This window comes from Urocampus carinirostris, chromosome 16, assembly GCF_059441175.1.
Source record: "Urocampus carinirostris isolate Australia breed hairy pipefish chromosome 16, RoL_Ucar_1.0, whole genome shotgun sequence".
Taxonomy (NCBI): Eukaryota; Metazoa; Chordata; class Actinopteri; order Syngnathiformes; family Syngnathidae; genus Urocampus; species Urocampus carinirostris.
Window position 1 is genome coordinate 23,419,531 of NC_142364.1, and position 22,825 is coordinate 23,442,355.

Genomic DNA, 22,825 nt, shown 5'->3' on the forward strand with positions numbered 1-22,825 from the left:
AAAAGAATACAATATACAAATACCCAGTGTGACGTGCAAATGCCCACTGTAGCGTGTTATATAAAGTAACTAAATAGTGCTACACAGAATACATATTGCAGTAAGATTCGGTAATATCCAATGTAGGTGGTGTGGTTTAATGTGGGCCTTTACTCTGCCGGGTGGAGTTAAAGAGCCTCATGGCATGAGGAAGAAAAGATCTCTTCAGTCCGTCCGTAGTACAAGACAGTGACAGCAGTCTGTCGCTGAAACTGCTCTTCTGTCTGGAGATAATGCTGTGTAGTGGATGCGATGGATTGTCCATGATTGACCTCAGCTTTTTCAGTGCTCGTCTCTCAGCTACTGTTGTTAGGCTGTCCAGCTCTTTGCCCACAACAGAGCTCGCTTTCCTAGCCAGTTTATTGAGACGAGAGGCATCCTTCTTCTTGACGCTGCCTCCCCAACACGCTGCCGCATAGAAGAGGGCGCTTGCCACTACTGTCTCATAGAATATTTTCAGGAGCTTTTTGCAGATGTTGAAGGAGGCCAGCCTTCTGAGGAAGTAAAGTCGGCTTTGCCCTTTCCTACATAGAGCTTCTGTGTTGGCAGTCCAGTCTAGTTTGTTGTCCAGCTGCGCACCCAGGTATTTGTAGGTCTGGACAAATTCTACACATTCTCCCTTGATGGTTACAGGAACCGGGTGAGTTCTGGTTCTCCTGAAGTCCACCACCATCTCTCTGGTCTTGGTGGTGTTTAGGTGCAAGTGGTTTGCGTCGCTCCATCGGATAAAGTCCTGAATCAATTTCCTGTACTCCTCCTCCTGCCCGTTTCTGATACATCCCACGATCGCAGTGTCGTCGGCAAACTTTTGCACATGGCAGGACTCAGAGTTGTACTTAAAGTCCGATGTATATAGAGTGAATAGGAACGGAGAGAGAACGGTCCCCTGCGGAGATCCTGTGCTGCTAACCACAGTGTCTGATGTACAGCCCCCCTGTTTCACATACTGGGGTCTGCCTGTCAGGTAGTCAGTAATCCATTCTACAAGGTGTGAGCTAACTCCCATCTCTGTCAGTTTCCTACTCAGTAGCAGAGGCTGTATGGTATTGAAGGCACTGGAGAAGTCCAAAAATGTAATCCTCACAGCCCCCTTCGCCCTATCCAGGTGAGAGAGGGATCGGTGTAACATGTATACTATAGCATCCTCCACTCCCACCTTCTCCTGGTAAGCAAATTGCAGTGGGTCGATGGCGTGACGGACCTGTAGCCTCAGGTGGTGCAGCAGCAGCCGCTCCATGGTCTTCATCACATGTGATGTCAGGGCGACCGGCCTGAAGTCGTTGAGTTCCTCAGGTCTTGATTTCTTTGGGACTGGGATGATGCAGGATGTTTTCCACAGCTGAGGGACCCTCCCATGTTCAAGGCTCAGGTTGAAGATGCGCTGTAGAGGGTCTACCAGCTCAGGCTTTCAGCAGTCGGGGGGATACTCCATCCGGACCAGCTGCCTTGCTGGTTCGTAGCCTTCTCAGCTCTCCACACACCTGGGCTGAAGTTATTTTTAGTGGGGGGATGTCTTCCATGCTAGTGTCCAGAGGGGGAGGGGGAAGGACAGCTGCATTACTCAGGTGTGAGGATGAGGCGGAGTGGTCAAACCTGTTGAAAAAGTTGTTCAACTGGTTGACTCGCCCCACATCTATATCCACAGCCACACCCTGCTTGGTGCTGCAGCCAGTAATTGTTTTCATCCCTTCCCACACTTCCTTCATGTTGTTGTTCTGCAGCTTTTTCTCCAACTTCCTCCTGTACTGCTCCTTCCCTTTCCGGAGCTGGACTTTGAGCTCCTTCTGTACTCGTTTTAGCTCCTGCTGATCACCATTTTTAAAGGCCCTCTTCTTTTGGTTCAGAATGATAATAACTATCTATCGCGCACCTGGGCCATACACAACTTTCTTAGACGAATTTGCTGAACTTTTGTCTGAACTAGTAACCTACGCAGACAAAAACGAATGGATCAATTCTCGATCTCCCAAAAGCATAGAAGTTAACCCTAAATAAGTAAAAAATACATATTTCTGATCACAAACACATTAAAAGTGTTACTGAACATAACAAAATGAAACTTATGATATGTAACCACTTTCTGTACACTTAAAATTAAAGTTACTTTAACTTTCAGCTTTTATTCATCACTCACAGTAGGGACGAACTTATTCGATTGGGTGGGCGTCTAAATTTTGACTTTTCCGGCACTTTTTACACCGCCTATGATATACCGAGCGAACTTCAAAGAGATCCGGCATCCTTGTGGACAACTATTCCTCCTAATAAACGACGACAACGACGCCGTAAAGACAGAAGACAGAAGCGTGGTTGCCGTGCGGGTAGATGTGTGAAGCGTGCGAAGTCTAAGGAGCAAGAAGAACGCGAGGATGTGACTAATTCCACCATTCATTCTTCGCCGGACAACCGACGCTTTACACTCAACGCTCACGAACGGCCCCAACGGGGACATCTTTTGACGATCTCTACAAAGACTACAAAGACTTCAGCTAAGTCAAATGATTCAACAAAGCTAAAAGTTGGTCTTTTAAATATTAGATCGCTTGCTCCTAAAGCTTTACTTGTTGATAACATTATTCGTGATTATAAACTTAACTGTATGGGTCTTTGTGAAACTTGGTTACGCCCGGATGAGTATTTAGCGCTAAATTATGCTTCACCCCCTGACTACGCGAGTAGCCATGTAGCACGCACGTTGAAAAAGGATGGCGGTGTCGCGCTCATTTCTGAAAAATCGCTCAAATTTAATCCTCGTACCTCTAATAATTACAAGGCGTTTGAGGCTCTTGTGATGCGGTCCTCTCTATTGTCAATTTATGTAATAACTATCTATCGCGCACCTGGGCCATACACAACTTTCTTAGACGAATTTGCTGAACTTTTGTCTGAACTAGTAACCTACGCAGACAAAATTATAATGATGGGGGACTTTAACATGCATATGAACTCCCCACTCAGTTCACTTACTATTGCGTTTAGGTCTCTTATTGATGCATTTGGTTTTAATCAACTGGTTGATTTGCCAACCCATAAAGATGGAAACACGCTAGACTTGGTTCTGACTCGAGGAGTTTTAACCTCAAACATTATGGTGTTACCGTGTACTACCGTTATCTCGAATCATTATTTAGTTACATTTGAGGTGCTCGCTAAGTGTAGTGTTAGTGTTAAAAAAGCTGAAGGATTTAGCGGATGCAATACAAGCACTGGCACAGTTTCTGAGCTCTTTGATCTCCTTCCTGGAGCAGTTGCATCCTTTCCTTCATATAATGGCTCGATTGACTCACTCATGAATGAGTTCAATACTACCCTGACTAGTGTCCTGGATTCAATAGCGCCCATAAAGCTAAAATCACGTCCTAAAAGACGCACGCCTTGGTTTACTGATGAAAAAAACAACAGTTCCATAAAGTTGTGTCTATTTTGGCCATTTTTTGGTTCGAGTGTTAAAATTGAACTAAACTTTCAAAGTTTTTATCATTTTCAAGGTGACGCAGTCTTGCAAACATTCATTGCATATCTTCTAGAAAATACGTATAAATCCAGAACTATATTTCGTGATGTAGTCTGTTCTGCCCGCCCTAGGAAAAGTTGAATTAAAGTTTAGGTAGTTTTCGGTATTTACTTTGAAGGAGACTCCCAGAGAGGAAGTTACACCTCATTGATAGTTATATTCAGTCAGGTTAGACAAGTTAATTGACACATGGCATTATCACAATCCAGAGCCGTTTGCTTCTGTTGTGAGAGCCGTCAACCCCATTGTCTGCAAGATTTTGAAATTATTATTTAGTTCGATATTTTGTTTGTATTCCTTAAATTCCTCATGCTGGGGATTTGGGTTTTTGGGTTTATGGTGTATAATAGTCTCTACTCTGCAATAGTCTGTGGTCGGTACAGCCCTTTAAGAATTTTTGTGAGGGGCTGTACAAATAAACTTGACTTGACTAATTGCTTCTGGTATGGTGTCAGTCTTATTTTCCTTGTATGTTTCAGTTTTACTCTGTTTTGGATTAAAGTGGATCTTGGGCACTTAATCTTGACTCACTCAGTGCTTCATTCCAAGATGATTTAAGCTACTACTAAATTGTGTAACACACACACACACACACGGAAAGCAGAACAAAGGCAATTTTACAAATTATTGAATAATTCTCCTTCTAAAACTCATTCGTGAGTTGTAGACCTCTGAACGGATGCACGTCATATAGAAACACTTTCTGGCAGCGTGAGAGAACATAAATGTTATCCCCTTCTGTCGCTTATGTATAATTAAGGGTGTCTATCTCAAGGGATGCCCGGGGGGGGGTGGGTTGCGTCAGAGATTGCCTGGGCAGCAAATATCTCTGGAGAAAACGCTTTCCTTTCTTTTTCTTCTGAAATTAGATTGTGAGCAAAGACCACACACGCACACGTGCACAGACAAAAAATCAAAACAAAAATGGTTAGTTATCTGTCCTGGTTTAGAGATCCAAATGAACACCCAACAAAAGTTCACCTTGTCATTAGCCAGCGTCCATGAGTGGTTGAACTTCTCATTTTATGACCAATATGGAAAACAAAGAATCAATTCCGCCGCAACTTTTATTCAGGGGCATCAAACCCCAGAGGAAACAGCAGGAGATGTCAATCAAACTAACCCCGCTTATGACTACAAACCCCATCTGTCAGCACATCTCACTCATTTCCATTTGAAGTGGGACTGAAAAACATCCTCATGGTTTTTCCCCGACTCTGTTCCCGAACACAAACATCCACTTCGGCCTTTTATTTCTTTTTCTGGGTTTTTGCTCTCAGTGCATTCACCAACATTATTGCGTTCCATAATTGTGTGAAAGAGTGGAGAGAAACCACATGGAAAGAGGCAAGTGTTTTCCAAAAGTCAGGGATTAGATAAACAGTAAAGACTGGAAGAGAGACAAAAAACGGAAATCATTGACACAAAATGTACAATTCTGATTTTTTAAAAAAATCATCATTCTATTTTTAGTTCCAAGTCTTAACTCACATTTTTTAAAAAGTCTGATGAATAATAATTAGTTGACTAAGTTCTCGATTCACAGATCCCTTAACTGCATGGGTCATAGGGCACCACTGAGGAGGCAACTCTGGATAGTTTTCTCCACTGTTGACGGTTCCTGGCCTGTGTTTGGGTCGGGCAAATTTGCCACCGGTCCAGTTCCTTAATTTTTTTGGCCCAGTTATTTTTTATCTTTCTCTTCTTCTACCCCTTGAACTCTGCTTGGAGAATTATCCTGATGATCTTGTGACGTGACCACATACCTGCCAACCTGTACGGTTTTGCCGTACAAAATACATTTTTATGCATTTTAAGACGAGTACGACATACAAGGAAATCTGTACGGAAAAAAACGCAAATTTGTCAATGATGGGTACCATCCGGTTTACACCGACTATCCCGAAACGGCAAACCAATCAAGTCAAAGGAGTTCGCCGCGGAAGCCTCTTTTTCGGGATCGTTTTTTTTATTGCAAACGAAGCCAGCGGTTTGATGATACTGTGCGCATGCGTCTGCCGCCTGAGGATTTCCCATCATGCATCATTCCGAAAAAAAAAAAAATGGTGTACGATTATTTTGTATTTTGTACGGGAAAATATGACAATTTGTATGGGCATGGAGCCGTGGAGGTTGACAGGTATGTGACCATAACACTGATGTTTTCATCTGCGTTCAGGTGACAACTGTACTTTCTTGTCCAAATTGCACCATGATAGTTTTGCGCACCATTTTGTTGAACATATTGGCTATGTAGCTGATGTCTAGAAATCTCTTTGGCCTCGATTTTCTTTTTCAATTTTGCTGTGAGAGTCCATGTCATGCAAGCGTAGAGGAAGGTGGAAGTAATCAACGCTTGTATAAGTCTGATCTTTGATTTCACTGTTATCTTATTGTCCTTCCGAAAGGGTTTTAGTCTACCAAGCGTGGCAGTGGTCTATGCTATCCCATTTCTGGTTCTGACCCTTTTTCTGATATGACAGCTCCGCAATATTTAAATTTGGTGACATGTTCCAGCTCTTGGTGGCTGACGGTGATGTTTGTGGTGATACCTTGGGTATTGTTGGTCATTGCTTTTGTTTTTTTTTAGTGGTGATTTCCATTCCATACTGGGTTGATGCTTTGTTCAGGTGATTGACCAGATCTGTTTTTCCTTGCCCATCAGGCAATATCATCAGCAAAAGGGAGATTAATGTTGTTGTGTCTCCTAATATTGTCCGTACCTTCATGTTAGTTAGGAGCGTCTTTTTTTTAGGTCATTTCAACCAGTTGACCAAGACATCATGCACGTCTTTGTCTCCTTGCACTAGTAGGAAAATTCTTTGAAAATGTAAAATTATTTCATTATGTATGACTGTGATCAGAGATTAAAATTAAGCTCACTTTCTAAAAAAGTTGGACCTGGTGAAGAACAATGTATTTTAGAAGGGCTCGGTAGATAATCAGCCTCCTAAAAAAATCTAAAAGTGGGCTTGATAAATTGGCTGGCTAATAAGTCGGTGCGCCCAAATATCTATTATTTGTATTTATGTTGTGTAAAGGCTATTCCTAAGCTTTCATTTGGTGCCACTCTTTTCAACCCAAGTACCTGACATATTTTGTACATACAATTTGCTCATGCCCATTTTAGAAATGATATAGACCAAACATACGCATTTAGAATTTGGTCGTGTTTAGCCCGTCTAAATTTTTTCCCACAAATAATCGTGGCTGGCTTTACCTCATCCACAAAGTCAAAATTCATCCCCCAATGAGTTGATTTTTCAAGGTCTTGAAAAAGCCTTTTTTTTAACTTTCACTGAGCCTTTGTATCTTTTTTTAATGTCTTTTCTACCATTTTCTGGGTGGGATCTCACCAAAACTAACCCTCACTTCTAAACAGGATTTTAGCGGTGAATCTATAACCACCCAAATGAATTTAATTCCCAGGAAGTAGGAACCAAATCTATTTCATATCCTGCTGAAACAGCACAAATTCAGAAGATGAAAGATAACAGAGGCAACAGTTTTATCCATCCATATGTAATGTCAGTCGATGCTAATGGCAAGCCAAGTACAAAACACTTCGTAAACATACAGGACACAACAATGGAGGCCACGTTTGAAGACATAGTAAACTCGTACCCTACTGTTTTGATTTTGTTGTGTGACAAGTAAGAAAAAATTCTTTAATTATTGTCAAAAGTAAAATTCTGGAAAAGCGTCTGTTCGCGTAATGATGTGGCTCGTTCTTTTGCAATTAGATTGCTCGCAAAAGGCATGTATATATACCTGTGTGTATATATATATATATATATATATATATATATATATATATATATATATATATATATATACATATATATATATATATATATATATATATATATATATATACTTTGTTTTTCTGTAGTTTTAAACGATTGATTCAGATTGATCCAGTCAGCACCCAGGAAACAGAAAGCAGTTCTCTGAATGGTTTGGGTATACTGGGGTTCTTAAAGGGTCTCAAAGGGATGCAGAAATTCCCAGATTTACACAAAATTGTGCTTAACTAATTAATAGAAAAATAGCCATGATACACTGATAACACAAAAGTTGAACCAAGAGAACACTGTTTATCTTTGAACTCATTCCTTTCGATTGACAATTATAAAGGCTGACAGTAAGTTGAAAAACAGATTTTCAGTATCTGAAGACTTCCAGCTTCCGCTGCTGTATTTGTAAAATTTTCTATTTAATATACACAGATCCAGGCTAAGTTGAGATTTCGTGCCGCGACATGATCCGTCTTTCTCCTCAAGTGCCTTCTTTTGCTTTTGTTGCCTTCCTCGCATCCGTAAAGATTCCTATCACAGCTGCTCGCTTTGCCAAGCTACACACGGAATCAACGCCGTCTCAGGACATCAAAAAGCAACTGACACACAAAGCCAACAGAGGACTTGTTTACGAGATCAGGGGGAAACTGATGTCCTATCATCACTGCGCTCATTCAGAACACAAAAAGCAAGCAATGCCGCAAAACTTTAATGTTCTCTATCAGGGCATCTTACGCCAGGCTTTATCAAAGAGCTTTGAAATCAATCCACATGGGATGAAGTGAGCTATTAACAGGTCAGGTGACGTCATTTAGTTGTTTTTTTTTTAAACAGTTCATTTGCGCAGATAGTTTTTCGAGTGCGTGACAATATGCCATACATCCATTCTGAAGGGGAAGGGGGAGTAAGGTATATAGAATTCACGCCAAGGTGTTATGTTACGTTATGTAAACATAACACAAGGAGCAATTAAAATGTTTGGTGCATGTTAGTTATGGCCTCACCGACTGTGAGAAAAAATGTGGAAATAAATGGCAGATGGAGATGGATGCCAAAGATAAAGCCATTGACAAACTCATCATACACCGCCAGGTACTGTGCCTGCCTGATTCACTTTGGAAGTAAAGTGGCATTTATTTCTTATTTTTTACAAAAGGATTAGCGAAAGTAGTGACACAGATGGAGAGTGAGGTGTACCCAAAGCACAAGTTCTGAACCCAAGGAACTTTTTCACAATAGCAGCTTAGCCATCCGGGAAAGGGTCAACCTTAATCTCATTTATGCACGGTCACTCAACGTTCTCAACGTTGGCCCACATTTCCGAACCAGTCACACAGCGCGGAATGAGGACAATTTGTTAAGAGTTTCCGTATTAAGAAGGATCGGTTGTGGTCCGGGATGGGGTGACAAGTAAGGCTAAAGTTAGGTTTCAGTTAGGGTTTTTCATGAATATGAATCGTTTTATGTTGACTGCTAAACGTAGGAGCTATGAAGAACCAAAAAAAAAAAGTTTTTGTTTTTTTATGCACCTGCTTGACCTGTTCCAATTATCAGTAGCAACAACATCGTAGTCAGTGGATACGTTAACATGCAGGCAATAAAAGATATAGATTGCCAGTATTCCAATTTTGAAAAGCCATGAAACCATGCACAATAATCCGATTAGGGTCTTAGTCTAGCTGCGAGTATTTTGATCGCAACTGTTGGGTTAGTATTTTCACTTTCCGATTACTCGTGCATGTATATTCAAGTAATCCGACTGCTTGTGAGCACAGCCAGTTTCTCTTATCTGGGATATTTTGTGGCACCAAAGCAATGTGGGACAGAGGCAACTGTTGTAATGCATTTTCGCTCTTAGTTGCTAAAAAGCCTCATGTGTATTAGTTTATTTCTTTGAGAGATTTTTAGTTTATTTTCTGCCCTCAAGGCAAAACGATACAATCCAAATATAGTGAATACCACTGTTGTATCCATTCTTATAGATTGTAAGTCTATACTTTTCATAAGCCACATCTTGTTTACACAAAAGATTTAGCAATGGGGCTCACGTAAGTAGAGTGGCAGAAACAAGCTAAATATTCATTTATTTAATGTCTAAAGTTGACAAAACCTCTATTTTAGTAAAGTTGTTGCTCCCGCTTCGCCTTTGTAATAGAAAAACTCGCAAAAGCCATGCATATAGTGTTTTTGTTCGTCTCTAAGCTAACAATTCATTCAGAATGCTCGAGAACTCCAATATGCCATTTACCGTCTGATTATTGCCTCCATGTGAACGTAGTCAGTGTTTGCATGACTTTGAACAACTCAATGGTTCTTGGTATGAAACTTAATGATGCACAGAAGAGTTGCTCTCACATTCAAGATAGCGTGGAAAGACTGTGAATCCTTCAGACAGTTTGGACGCCTCGAAGGCTGTAAAATGACTGGACAATGAACAGAAATAATAAACAAGGAAGAAGAAGGTTTTTTGTAGCGCATGTCAACACCCCGAGGGGAATCGTTGGGTTGTGCCCTTCCACATATGTGAGGCTTTGTGTCCGCTTGATATATTCGTCGCTTTAATGATTTGCGCCATCGTGTCGCAATAGCAACAGATCAATGCCTCCACCATGCTCGTGTAGAATCAATGGCTTCGTGTGCCGTCTTCTGGAAGCATTACTTTAATGAGAGAGGCAAATTTATGCATCCGCCATGAGAAAGGGAATCTAACTAAACGCCCCAATCTTTAAAATGACTTAACTGGCAAAACGGCAATAGAAGTTGTTTGGCAAAAAAAAAAAAAAATGAAATAATAATAATTTCTAAAAAGGCATTGTGTCATCGCTAAAAGCGAATGTGGAAAATACTAAACAAAATTGTCCTTAACCCTTCGTAAAGCCTTATAATGGGTTAGAGGAAGGAAGGTAGACTGCACAGTGGGATCTTTGTAGGCCTCCCAGTTAACAGATTCTGGAATTGAATCTTATTAGGGGTCTTTTGTATTCCCTTATGTTTGTCTGGAAAATCTCTAGGTGCTTATCTGATATTCTAAAAATATAAATTTTGAGTAAAATACAACGTTTTTGATCTACCAGCCTGGTAGCCTAGATGGTAGGGCGCCTGCTCCGAGACATTGGTACTCATTGCCTCCCTGCTTGGCGCTCGGCATTAAGGGTTGGAATTGGGTTAAAAGTTGATCTGCAATTCATCCATGGAGATGAAAGACAAATATCCCTGAGGCGACTGAATTATTTTTTTACCCTAATAAAATGGGACGCATCATCTTCCACGAGGAATTAACACGGTGTGAGGTAATTTGGGCATCTGGTTGGGAGTAATCCTGCATGCCTTCCTGGGGAGAGGTCCCAGTAATGTCTTATCAGCAGGAATGTCCAGGAAAAACCCAGGGCATGCGAGAGAAGATGTCTCTCATTTAGCATGGGAATACCTCCTAATCTTGTTGAATGATCTGGATGAAGTGGTAAGGGACAGGGATTTCTAGGCTTCAATGCTAAAGTTTGAGATGACAGGATATTGTAATTAGCGATTGGTCATCTGTTAGGAACAAGCAAGTTGAGGTGGCTTGGGAGTCTGGTTGGGATAACTCTTGGATGGCTCCCTGGAGAGATGTTCCAAGAATGTTTCACCAGTAGGCTGTCCCCAGGAAAACTCAGGACATACCAGAGAGAATATTTATCTCGGCTGGCCAGGGAATGTCTTGTGATCCTGTTGAATGAGCTGGGCAAAATTAGTAGGGACGGGGGGTTCTGGGCTTCCCTGCCAAGGTTAAATATCAGGATGTTGTAATTACTATAACTCCAAGCCTGTTTATTCATATTGGACTCTCTGTAATTAAGGAGTATACAATAAAATGTGACCTGACTTGACTAAGGCTGCCGTTCATGGGACTCAACATAGCTGGCCTCTATGTTTTTTTGTGATTTATATTTGTCCAAATGAGCCTTAACCCTTCCGAAATAAGTCCAAGATGTACTTCAGATGGGCCTTCCTTGTTTTGAAAAAATTAAATATTAAAAATAACTTTACCTTGGTAACAGCAGGATAACCCGCTGCAACTTCTCCCGAGCAGTAAGGCTTCTTCTCGTGGGAAACCTCTACAGTGGATGCCCACTGGTCCAGGAAACCGCTGGGCGTGTAGAGACCACAGTCCCGCACGCCAGTTTCTCTTTCAAAGTCTTCGCATACACCGTCCCCGTCGTAGTAGTAGCACATGCTCGGCTCCTCTGCGAAATTGGTGGAAATAAAACAATATGGTCAAAGCTTACTAAAAACTCTTTCTTTACATCCCTCGCGTCCTTGGGGACTATCCCTTCGATCCCCAGCTCATTGCGGTGGAAAGACAGCCAATCAAGTATAGAAAGGAAGAAAAGAAGTGCCGTGACCGGGAGGGTCTGAAGGACAGAAACAAAAGGAACGCATTAAAGCAAAATGTGATAACATGAAGGAGTTGAAGGAGTTGAAGTAATTTCAGCGATATAAGGGAGTCTCAGGGGTGGTTAGGGGGAATCAGACAAAGTCAAGAGGTAAGGAAAGATACAACAACTCATTTTTCCAGACGTCCCACATCGGGTTCAAAGCTTGGAAATGGAAGCTGCAGGACAAGGGCCTCCCTGCTCACAGCCAAAGCGTTGTCAGCTGGTGGGGGTGCTTTTAGGAGAGTGGTGGCGGCGGTGGCGGCAGTGGTGGGGGAAGACGGCATCCTGTGCCGAGTTGGCCAGGGCCTCCTTTTCCAAATTCCAGTTGTCCCCAGTGCGCTCCAAAAAAGTCAATTCTCCGCTCTGCTGGATGGCGAACTGAGAGGCTACTGGGGGGGCATACAGATGCTCGCACTCCAAGAGAACAGGGGGGAAACGGCATAACCGAGACAGGAGGAAGCTCAAATGTCAGGTTATGTGAAAAGGAAGCGAACGGGCGAAACAGAGGTCAAGTGTTTCAATATGGAGCAAATAAAACGAAAATGGGAAAAGTGGAAGAAATATGAGTTATTTTAAAAGCCTTAAACGAGTAACAAGGAACTGACTCTGCGTCATAAAATCGGTGGACCAGCCATGACACCTTGCGTCTAATGCGAAAAACGTGCAAGCTAAAACAAGACAATATTTTTACTATTATTATTACAACAATTGCATAATCCTGGTTCAGAAAGTATGAACTCTACGGATTTGCTTTAATAGAAAATAAATTCTATTTGTTTTAGGATGCCCATTGCCCCCTCAATAGCCGACATACTCCTGCAATTTAGAGCAACCAAACCCCATATTTTCATTCAACTCAAAACAAAAGTAATGCAATCCCTCATTTTTTGCAATTAATGGGGACAAGAACCTAATGCAATATTCCTAAATCTGCGAATCCCCCTTACCCATTCTGGCGGCCCCCACTTGCAGCAATAGTTGACTGGGGATAATGGATCGCAGCCAAAACAGTGCAGTGATTTTTTTATCCCTGGTTTTAGCAAGTCACCTGGGGATACTTTCCATTTCATTTTGGGCTCACCATTGTCACTTACAATGTTTGGATGAAGCTGAGAAAAAGTGAAACAAAATGTATACAAAAATTTCAGGGAGTGCGATTATACGAGAGTGTGTTAAACACAAGTGTGCGTTATACACGAATTAATACTGTATTCCTTTTTAAAAGTCATTTTTGCAAAAGAAAGAGAATGTTTTGCACTAACGATACTAATATCATGACAGCCCTAAATGTGTCAGAAATGGACATTAAAAATATGGTATTGAAAATCCCTCATAAATTGGAACTTTCTTTAATGCTAGGATAGCCTGTTGATGGAGACAGAGTTAGAAGACTGAATTTCCCATAAGTGCACTACAGGGGAGCTGCAGGAAAAAAAGTGGGGGGTGGCTGGGGTTTGTGGGGGGTGACGGTGGCATAGTTAATGCAGCAACACAGGAAAGCCATCCATCTATCGGCAAAAAAGAATGTCGTATATGCCAATCATTTAGAAATGTAAAATAGGATGAGTCACCACCTTGGAAGCATAATGATTTCCAGACGTTTTTGTTTTTTAAAATGGCCAAAGCTGACAGGGTTTCCGACAGTAAGGATGGAGGCATAAATGTGGGAAGTTGATGGACTTACCGACACAGTTGAAGAAAGGTTCCTTCTTGCACTGGCTGGAGCAGCCGTCGCCGTTCATGGAGTTCATGTCATCGCACTCCTCTCCTTTGGAACTAATGTATCAGAAATAAGTCAAGGATCCAGAGTATCTCAACAACAAATCATGATAAGTCATAAAGTAGAAGAAATTCAGTTTGGACAAAAGTAAAGTCTAAATCCGGCAGTATCGAACCACTTTAATGAAATGAAAATGATCTGCATTTATATAGCGCTTTTCAAGTCAATGACTTCCCAAAGCGCTTTACAGTGTGCTTCACATTTCCCAATAGCGGCCTTGTATTGCAGCCATGTAAGACGCTAACCTGCTTACTGGGGGTATTAGGGGTTCGTTGTCTTACCCAAGGACACTTCGACATGTAACACGGACAAGCCGGGATTCGAACTGGGATCCCTTGATCCCAAGACGAGCGCTCTACCACCTGAGCTACTGCCGCCCACATAATAAACAATAATCATGGGGTGTGTCTTTGAGGGTTCCTTAAAATGGGGATATTTTTTCTAAAAAATGAGCTAAAGCGTTCAAATAGCCTTTATATTTTTTTCCACCACATCTGCTTTTATTTATTGGGGACGTGCAACCATTACAAACTATTACGTAGAGGAGAAAGGGAAGAGGGTACCTGGGAGGTTGGAGATTGACTTTATGTTCATCATCCCCTCTTTTTGGTCAGTGTAGCAAGAAAGTGGTAAAAGTAATGAAAGGCATGTTTTTTGTTTTTATTTGTAGGTGTAGCATGAAAATGGTGAAAATAATAAGAGGCCTTCTTCAAGTACACTCCTAATGCCAACAGAAACCCCAGAAAGACGAACACGTCATAGAAATGCCTGTAATTGCACACAGGCAGAGAGCGCCATAGTTTCAAATTATGTACAGCACCTTTAGGTATTGGTTTTAAACGTGCAAGAAATAATCAACTTATCAATAGCTTACAATAAATATTTCAAAAATCTGAATATTGTTAGGACCAATGTTGGGACAAACTCCTTTTTCCAGAAGGGAGTAATGTAACTATGTTTTTAACACAATGCTCTTCTGTCGTTACTACTTGGTGCATTACTATGACTTAATTCCAGATCATGAATTATAGTGTAATTGTTGAGTTGTTGTCACATACACTCCTCACCTGGGTAAGGTGTTGATAATTGATAGGTGTTTATAATTATCATGAAAATACTACTGAGTACAATTATGCAGGTGCCATCTCTAGCACAGAGTACAAAGTGGTTGAATTTCTCCTCCTCATGTATATATTCTCTTTACGCATCCAAGCCAAATTTACGATTATAAATAAAATATATAAATTAGAGAGTACGCTCATATGCATATAGTTGGTTGTGTGTCACCAGTAGTGAATGCTAAGCAGCGCATGGGGGGGGCGTGGCTTATACAGCAACACAAGCTAATACATTGAGCAAACGTGAGCACAACATTTACGGTAAAAGTGTGCTAAATTGTGGTTTTATTTTGTGTGTAAAATTATTTTTGCAATACATCATGTCTTGAGAAAAAACAAAAACATCTTAAATAGTATCTAGAAAAAAAGAAGGAGATATTTGAATGGTTTGAAGCCTAGAGACAAAATGGATATGGACTGTCTTAACTAAGTGTTTGTTTGCAAGCTCTCAAGATTGCACGAACCAAGAAATATGAAGGCTTAAATGCTTCCACAGTTCGGTGTACACGATTTTTTCCCTTTTTTTTGTCACGCAGCTGTTTACAAGCAATTAAGGGGGTGACCTCCTGTGCAATTATATACAATTTGTAACTAGGTAGTTACTTTTGGACCAACGTGCTACTTTTTGTTGTCAGTTTTCAAGGGGGTAGGGTAATTACAGATCAAATGAACTAACTAGTAAGTGTAATTAACAACTTGTTTTCAGTAACTGAACTGGTCCTCACAGGAGTCTCGGACTCAAATTACTTCAGGACCAATGGAGATGGGGTCTGGTTGAGAGTGGGCCAAAATTGAACAAAGAAATAAAAAGACCAAACATTTAGCAGAATTGTAGCATAAATTCGGTGCACGCGTTTTCCCAATTGATTTTATTGTTCTTGCACTAGCCACGCCCCCTCCCACAGACTACTTATGTGCATATTAACTGATCTCCTAATTTCAGTTTTTTATTGTAGTTCTAAATCCTACTTAGATGTGAGTTGAGGGAAAATGGTCTGCATTTTATATGGCGCTTTTCAAGTCAATGAAGACCTCCCAAAGCGCTTTACAATGTCCTTCACATTTACCCATTCACACACACACACACACACTCACAAACCAATAGGGAGTCAGCCATGCAAGGCGACTACCGTCTCATTGGGGGTTTAGGGATTCAGTGTCTTGCCCAAGGACACTTTGACATATAACACGGTGGAGCCGGGAATCGAAAATATCTCCATCAGGATGAATTCAGGGCTCTCTGACTTTATGCTTCATACGGCGCTTGACACATTGCTACCCTTTATAACAAGTTCTGGCATAATGAGGATTGTTTGTAACATTGTGAGCAAAGACCTACTTTGACAACATTGTATTTTTACATTTGCTCTTAAGGCCTGGTCACACAGCCTTTCACGGGCGTATCGCAGCTGAATCACGGCCAGAAGTTTCTGCCCGTGAAGCAGACGTGGTGGAAAATGTGCAAAATTGGCTAAACCCGCTGTTTACCCGTGGTATGCCCACGAAACAGACGCCGGCGACTGTTCCGCGTCCGTATCGCGGGTAACCGCGGCTGCATCGCGTTTGACAGTGCTTACACGCGGTACACACGCTAATGCACGTGATAACACCGCGATACAGGCGCAGAACAAACGTGCTATGCCCGTGCTCCACCCGCGATTACCCGCTAAAATTTCGCGTTCTACCCGCGTGTAACCACGTCTTGGCCGCGGCCGTAGCACGTCCTAGCACGTTCGTACCGCGTCTTTACCTCGTGTGTACCACGTGTGCCGCCCGCGGTTACCCGTGGTCTAAAGTTTTGAGCAGCGCAAAACTTTTTTGCGCGGCCAACCGCGTTTGAATTTCTTACCGCGTGTAAAGCACGGCTGTATCTCATCTGTATCGCGATCTCAAAGCGTCCAACAGCGTCTGCTTCACGGGCAGAAACTTTTGGCCGTGATTCAGCCTCGATACGCCCGTGAATGGCTGTGTGACCGGGCCTTTAATAAGTATTGGACTAACGCATCATGTTGAATCAACAGTTGAATTACAAAACATTACTTAAAATGTAGTACAGTACACTTTACAGAGACAAGTAATTGTATTCCAGGGACACATCCTTTTGTTAAATGATTGTCCCAACACTGGTGAGGACAGTACCACATCTGCCATCTAGAGTTCAATGGTGATATTAGATCAAACTGAACTAGGCTTCCTGTATTTCTAAACATTTGCAGCTAGGCCCACCCTGCAGACAAAATCGACATGTCCATACCCTAGCTTTCAGAAGACAAGATTTATCCAACTGGAAACTGAGGGCAGCGAGATCAATGTATGTTCTAGCCAAGTGTAAACTGAGCTCTCTACTGACGCTATTCAGTTCAAGCACACCTCATTAGGAACCACCAAGGCGAATGTTTGGTATGTATCGGTTTGGCTCACCTTTGAATCCATCCATCTCCACAATAAGCTGCCCCGAGTTCGTGCACCAACGGCGGAGAAGGCTCGCTTTCACTCCGACTGGAGATAGTCTGGACCCGATAGGTGTACGTCACATGTGGTTCCACATCCCTAGAGAGACCAAAACAAAGAGAGAAGTTAACGTCACCCCAAAAAAAAAGACTTTGGTGCATTTCAGGAAAAACGGGAAGCCTCCAAGCTACGTCAGAGAGAACCGCAATTACTAAAAAATTATACGCTTGCGAAGACACTTGGACCGGCATGGTGGAAAAGTGCTAGTGTCGGGACGTCTTTTGAGCACCCGTCGGCCAAAACACACAATGCCCTCAGACGCTCCCTTTCGCTCGTGCATCATAGCGAGTCAAAGAACCATCATGAGGAACACACAAGCGGAATGGTTGGAATTATTGAGGACTACTCACTTTACGGACGTATGTGGCCATGACGGTTTCTTGAGTTGGCATGATAAGGAAGGCTGAAAATAAAAGGTCTGGAAGGAAAAAAACAATACTTAAATGAGAAAACTCCAAACTAAAGAAACAACCAGGGGGAGAAAAAAAAATAAACGGGTAAAGCCGTCAATGGATTAAGGAAAAAAACATAAATTATAACAAACCAGAAAACTGTAAAAGTATTGGTAGATTGTTGCCATTCATTGCACGTATTGTTTACAGTTTTCCTATTTGCTAAAAATTGGACTTGTCGTTTCTCATTTAAGTTTTGCTTTTGGCCTTCAAATAATGCCTTGATGTGTGTCAAAAAATCAAATGTCATGTTTCAGACTTGGTTTTTATATTTGTTTCCAAGAATTTTCTTTTCTTGTGTGTGCATGTCATTAAATATGACTTCAGACATGCTGTCAGTGTATTGCTTTCCCACAGTAAAAAGCATTGTATAAAATAAATAATATCCTGTCATCTTAGTTCTATTTGTCAACTATTATGTTTTTTGGTGTAGGAAATAGTGTTCATTGTATTTGTTGTAGTTAATCCTCTTAGCTTTGCCCGAGAACTGGCATCAGGAATTTTTGTATGTTTATACTTATTTTTATTGGGCCTGACGGTGCTTTGTTGCCATGCTGTCCAGCAAAAATTCCAACTGCGCTTAAGCGGCCGCGATACATTGACCCCAATTGTATATTGCTGTTAGCAGGTATGGGCAGAGTGCACATTTTAGGCTGTGGGAGCCCGTTTTTGCTTTTATTTCTTTCTAAAATTAAATGCTCTTGTGCAGCCCTGATCAATTAACACTGATCGCATATTCTGCAAGCGGGGACAGGCAGAGTGTACTTTTGTCAGAAGACTTTATATTAAGGCCCACCTTCAATGAAATGCACCCATTGGCTACAATCCTTTATCCTTGATTAACTATTTTTAGACTCAGAGGCAACCACAGCGCTTTTTTTTTCCGGGGGGTCCAGGCCGCTGAAACGTACCATTGTTGCCCACATCAATTAACTGCGCTGTTTTGTCCGTGATCCATTATCCACAGTCAACTGTTGATAAGATCAGGGGCCAAGCAACAAATATGTAACATGTGTAGAGACTTTTTTTCTGTTCTTTCCATCTAATATTAACTGTACCCGTGTACCCGTGATCTATTATTCCTGGTTGACTATTGCTGAGGTCATGAGATCGAAAATCCAGTGTGGAGTTTGCTTGTTCTCCCCGTGCTTGCGTGGGTTTCCTCCGGGCACTCCGGTTTCCTCCCACATTCCAAAAACATGCATTTCAGGTTAATTGGCCGGTCCAAATTCCCCCTGGGTGTGAATTAGCGAGCGAATTGTCTGTTCCTGTGTGCCCTGCGATTGGCTGGCAACCAGTTCAGGATGTCCCCTGTCCACTGCCTGAAGACAGCTGGGTTGGGCTCCAGCACCCCGCGACCCTACTGAGAATATCAGTGCAGACAATGGATGGATGGATGGATGGATAAAATAAACGAACACCTCACGATCTAAAACAAAATGCTCATAGTTTCCTAATCGTCAAGCAAAACAAGCCAATATCTCATAGTCTAATGCGTAACTCGAGATGCATGTATACAGTAAGTTTTGTTTAATCATAGCACTGTTAAGGGAGGTAAATTGGGGCCAAATAGGACTGATAGATGAAGTACATTGTTTCATGTGGACCATCAAATTTCGTACGAATATCGTATGGAATTTTACCCCCCAAAACATGACAGAAAAGTCGTAGTGGTCTTATGTGGGTTAGACTATCAGAGTCTGACTTTGATTACTGTGTGAGGAAACTTGTATTCACGCGATATTTTATTTACGACATCTCCAATGATAGTCTTTGGCTCCTGTATGCATTATTTCCATTTCTGTTGTATTTGTTGAATGCATTCCAGATTTACAAAAGCTTGTGGACTATATTTTATCATTTGAAAAAAAAATATATATTAAATCATAAGTTTTACAGTAAGAAAATAGGAACTTGATTCAGGCTTTTTTGTATTACTAAAACAGTATGTTGGAACTTAAATCTGTGGTTCTCAACTGGTCTGACTTGAGGACCCAGCATTCCACCCTATTCAAAAGCGGTAACCCAAATCAAGAATAAACATCTAATTTTCATCCTTATTGAATGACAGGATTTTGCATTTTGAAGCAGATATTGTTTGAAAATATTCACATTTATTCCCCCAAAAAACAAATGACCAGCAAAACCAAAATTACTTCTAGTTCCGTTCGAACTCGCATATAAGCCTACATTGCTTAAAAGTGACTCCCTAAAACTGCTTAAAATAACTGCATACTAAAAATACGTACACAAATAAAAAAGAAAACTCAATAATGTACTCAAACAGCAATAATAACTGAATTGTTTAAAAAATAGAGATCAATTTATTGGTATAAGAAATTAAAAAAGCGCTAGAAATATTACATTTTTAAACTATTTACTGTACCTTCAAACAATGCATCTTTGGCAGACACTCGTACAGTAATTTCTTATTCTTCAATCTTTTCCTTTTTTCCCTCGATCATTGTCTCTGTTTTTCGCTTTTCCTTCCAGTTTTCACTAACTTTATTGTGACCGATTGACTTAACAGTAAGAAGAGATCAAGCATGGCAAGTTTGTGTGTAATTGAGACTCCATTTTTTTCTTTTTCCTAGCATTATTTTCCCAGGGCAAATGCCTGCGACCAGTTGAGAAACACTTACTTAAAAACACTCATCAAGCTAATGACTATGACATGTACGACAAAGCCTTTTTAAACAATTTTGTCGAAATTAAGTGTTCACGTTAATCAGATTCTGAAAGCCCTGAAAACTATGCAAGAAAAAAAACGAGTTTGATGCCCACCGGGTCGCTAGTCGTGACTCACATCCTGCTTGAACCGCAGCTAGCGCCTCCGTCACAATGATAGCCACTGTGGCTAACAGAAACCTCACTTACACGCAAACAATGATCGGTATGATGACTCAAAAGAGTTCCACAAAAAATAATGCGACCACAAAACATCCTGTCCTGCAACCATTCAATTCATAGAGGAATGTTTTTGATGAGCTTTCTCTAAGCGTAACCCAACTAGTGGCACAGTTTCTGGTTATGTAAAACTGGACTCGCGAGGTGTAACGCATTTTAATTCACTTTTACTTTTTCATTTCTTACAATTTCTATTAAGCTACAGTAAATTTTTACTTTCAGTTCCACTACTTTTGTTACTGTAAAACTTAATTGAGGAAATCAAGTTCTACATTAGAGTCTGGTATTAGCTTATTTAGATGCTCAATCATTTTGTCATGTATAACATTATGTTAGAAAAATCAACACGTCTTCTATAATAATGCCATGGGTAAAATATACTTAAGTCAAAAATATTTCGTTAGTGTACTTAAGTCCAATTTTTTTTTGCACCTGTACTTGAGTGAATTTGTTAACAACTACGTTATACTGGAATTTTTGTAAAAGGTGCCGTCCGAAGGTTGAATCTGTGCTACTCTCTGCCAGCATCTCATGGCTTAAAGTCATGATCAAGTACTGTATGTGCCATTCTTAGACACACTTGAGTAAACTCTGCTTTTTCATCTTTTCAGGGGTTTGGGTTGGTGTTTGGACTGTATTTGAAACAATCATTTTCTTACTTTTACTATTTTCAGGCTACACCAACCGAAAACCTTAATGACGTGCATGAAATCCCTCTCCACCCCACTCCCCTTTCCTGCTTCATAACATGTGCAAAACCCCAAAAACCTCTGATAAAGGTAAGGTTAAAGCAAATAGGCGCGGTGGAAAGTAGTATATTGGCTCTTTGAACCCAGTTTTTAAGGACCCCTGGAATAAAGAACCCCACCTTAAAGTTCTGTGTAAGTTATCTGTAACTTTTGATAACTTTCACAATTACAGGGCGCACCGTGTAAAAAGGCGTAATTTCCGTAGCTGCTTCTATTCCTGTTTTTAACACTACACAGGGCAAGACGAACGATAGGGAGCGTGAGCCCTCTGCTTGCGGCCGCATTACATCAACACAGACAAGCATAGAAGTGTGCGCATTTAAATATACAATGGGAGCAAAACTGACTATCATTGTGGTTTGCACCAGATAAAACATCATTTTTAAAAAGAAGCTGGCGCAAAACAATTTGGCACCCCACCCAAACCATAATATAGCCGACAAAATCCTCGTCCTGTTTCTGACCAGACCAGCTTCTCTAGATCTTCGTAAAAAGATTTAGTTTACTCACTTTCAGAGTCACGTTTAAAGTCACTTTCCGAAAGTTTGAACAACAGTCCCCGCACACACCTTAGCCCAAGTGTCGACAATCCATTCTTTTATTAAAGTCCGCTGTAAACTACACCACCGCAGACCTGCTCGGTAGCCTAGATGGTAGGGCGCCTGCTCCGAGACTGGGAGGTCGCTGGTTCAAGCCTCGGCCGAGTCATACCTAAGACTTACAACATTGGAACTCATTGACTCCCTGCTTGATGCTCGGCATTAAGGGTTGGAATTGGGGGGTTTGGTCACCTAATGACTAAAATTGGCTGCGCCCTGTTTGGCTGTGGCTGCATCGTCAGGTGTATCGACATTTTGTTCTGTGTGCATGGTTACAAAGAATGACAATAAAAGTAAATTCTTCTTCTTCTGGTCCAGGTGGAAAACTGACACCATTTGATGAAACGGAGGCACCAAGACTGTAACAATAACTTTCAAATTGCTAAATACACTAAAGTGTTAGCATATATGAGTGCTTCAACAAACAATGAATTGCGTTTGACGTCACGTGTCCTCTTCTTCTTGTGGTAAACTTGTAACGAACATGGGAAAGGCATAAAAGTAACAGGAGATAGCATACATGTCACTTTTTGTTGGAAATGTGAACATCTGACAAGGTTAGGGTGAAACAAAGCTTGAACCTGTGACCTCATGGTCTCAGGCAGGCCATCCAACTCTAAAGCCACCGTACTGTTCTCAGTCTGACTCTTAACATGACACGCAGGAAGCACTGCACGATATGTTCTATGAAACGACATCCTAGAAAAGAGGTTAACTGAGTAGCTGAAGAAGCCACTGAGTAACAAGCAACCAATCACATTTCACCAACCAATCGACGATCAGGACAATTATTAAGAGTATGGAGGGAATTAAAGCGACACAGTCTGCTACAGGAATGTAATCATCACAAGTGAAAGTTTTAAAATAAGTTTTCATTTGAATCCGTTGTCTTCGTCCCTCCCTGCATCTGCCCACTGTACCAGCTCAAGGCACATCACACCAAA

General features: G+C 41.3%; 1 protein-coding gene across 1 annotated transcript in view; it reads right to left on the bottom strand.

Annotated features, from left to right (window-relative positions):
* pappaa (pregnancy-associated plasma protein A, pappalysin 1a) overlaps nucleotides 1-22,825 on the bottom strand; it is a 161,032-nt gene that overhangs the window by 77,633 nt on the left and 60,574 nt on the right. The window contains exons 8-10 of the mRNA XM_088356261.1: nucleotides 17,085-17,213; nucleotides 13,450-13,541; nucleotides 11,377-11,573 (exon numbers count right to left, since the gene is read on the bottom strand). Coding sequence (XP_088212387.1) covers nucleotides 11,377-11,573; nucleotides 13,450-13,541; nucleotides 17,085-17,213 — 418 coding nt within the window. The remainder of the gene's footprint in view (nucleotides 1-11,376; nucleotides 11,574-13,449; nucleotides 13,542-17,084; nucleotides 17,214-22,825) is intronic.